This window comes from Charadrius vociferus, unplaced genomic scaffold (genome assembly GCF_000708025.1).
Source record: "Charadrius vociferus isolate BGI_N301 unplaced genomic scaffold, ASM70802v2 scaffold139, whole genome shotgun sequence".
Lineage (NCBI taxonomy): Eukaryota > Metazoa > Chordata > Aves > Charadriiformes > Charadriidae > Charadrius > Charadrius vociferus.
In genome coordinates this window covers 39,504-41,301 of record NW_009650169.1, presented here as the reverse complement: position 1 = coordinate 41,301, position 1,798 = coordinate 39,504, and the positions used below count along the sequence as shown (strand labels likewise).

The 1,798-nt window shown below is 41.8% G+C and overlaps 1 protein-coding gene across 1 annotated transcript in view; it reads left to right on the top strand.

The window, feature by feature from the left end:
* Positions 1-1,798, top strand: part of EHBP1 (EH domain binding protein 1) — a gene marked incomplete at its 3' end in the record, with an annotated part of 225,619 nt that overhangs the window by 191,624 nt on the left and 32,197 nt on the right. The window contains exons 18-19 of the mRNA XM_009892512.1: positions 200-338; positions 492-598. Coding sequence (XP_009890814.1) covers positions 200-338; positions 492-598 — 246 coding nt within the window. The remainder of the gene's footprint in view (positions 1-199; positions 339-491; positions 599-1,798) is intronic.

Genomic DNA, 1,798 nt, shown 5'->3' with positions numbered 1-1,798 from the left:
CTATAAAACCGCTGCCCGAGTTGGGAAATCCTCTTTGCAAAAGCTGCGTCCTGTCCCCTCACCGCAACCCCACCTTTCGCATTCGCGTCTTCCCCTTCGTAAACAAAAGAAACTGTTGTGTGTCTGGGGCTTTTTTTTTTTTGGTGGTGGTTGTTGTTGTTTTTTCTTTCTTTTTTTTTCTTTTTTTCCTTCCTAGCAGAATGGAACAGAGGAACATCGTGCTGAGCGATTACAAAAAGCGGCAGAACGGTTTCGAAATCCCGTTGTGTTCAGCAAGGACTCTGCCGTCAGGAAAACTCAGCTCCAGTCTTTCAGTCAATACGTGGAGAGCAGACCAGGTAGGAGCAAATATAAAACCTGTTTTTCCCCGTCTTACGATTTCATAACATTTAACAATAAATATACGGGAAAGCCGATAATGTAAGCCCGCGTTTCAATACATAAATATCAAGCTTTATAATAATTTTACATGTCTTTCCCCTTTTTTCAAGAGATGAAAAGGCAGAGATCAATCCAGGAAGATACAAAGAGAGGAAATGAGGAGAAGGCTGCGATAACTGAGACTCAGAGGAAGCCATCAGAAGATGAAGTGCTTAATGTATATTAATTTTTTGTCTGGTTTCATGATTGCTGATAATTCCAAACTGTATGTGGAAATAGTGCCTTTATTTGTTAAAATGAGATGTTAGGTTTTTTTTAGATGTCAATCTCCGGCGCATTCAAAGCGGAGTGAGAGGGGTGCACTGTTGAATTAGTCTGCAGTGTGGTGATAATTGTCAGATAAAAAAAAATGAATTTTTCAGAGTTCCACAGCCCCAGCTTCCTTGAGACATTTCCATCAGGGCACTTCCCATAAAGAGATTCCAGTATTGATCTACCGGGAGGATTTTAATTATTACAATAGCAGATACCGCAGAGCTGCAGTTAGAGGGAAGAGTCACATGAGACCTGCTAGAATTTCTCAGCCAACCCATTTTGTTGGCTTGGGTTAATGGGTGTTCAACCTTTCCATTATCCAGATCAGCCGTGAATTACTAGCTGAATGATGTTTGCATTAATATAATATATATGGTAATTTCTTCACTTAATTAACGGGGAGGTTCAGCTCAGTAGGGGTATGGGCTGATCATGTGTAAAATTGATTTGTGAGGGAAATATTTGATAGACCGCAGGGAGAAAGCTGGGTTTGATGGACAGCTGCGGGACAGAAGCAGGGAGAACAAGTTTGAACCTGAATTTTTATTTTTTTTTTTATTTTTTTTGGTCTGAAAACACAACCCGGCCTTTGACGGTGGTCAGTCGGGTGGTCGTTTGTTGCTCTCCACCATTCGGCTAAACGCGTTTGTCGGTTTTTGCTGAAGCGACCTAGAGTTGAGTAGGGATTTTTGGTAGACCGCTGTCGTATCGACACCAAAACATCAAACTTTTTACCAGCCCGAGTTATTTTTAGCCCACTTGTAATTTTGCGGAGCTGAGAAGGTCTGGCGCAGTGAGTTCACATTATGTATGCAGATGATACGCAGGAACTCTTGGGATATTTCAGCCTGACACAGCGTTTCTTTTCATCTTCTAATAACAATTGTTAACAATTATGCGCGCTGACATTAGGGAAGTTTTCCTACTATTTTCAATTAATTAGAGTTGATGAAAGGCAATGTGTTGCACATCACCTCAACTCCCCGGACTGATGGTTTTTTTCTTCAGGGGCGGCTCGCAGCGAGTTTTGTTATTTTTTCTGGCTGTACCACAGGTAGAAAAGGGGTTTCCATTGGCGCTGAGACCATTGACTGTCGTGTAG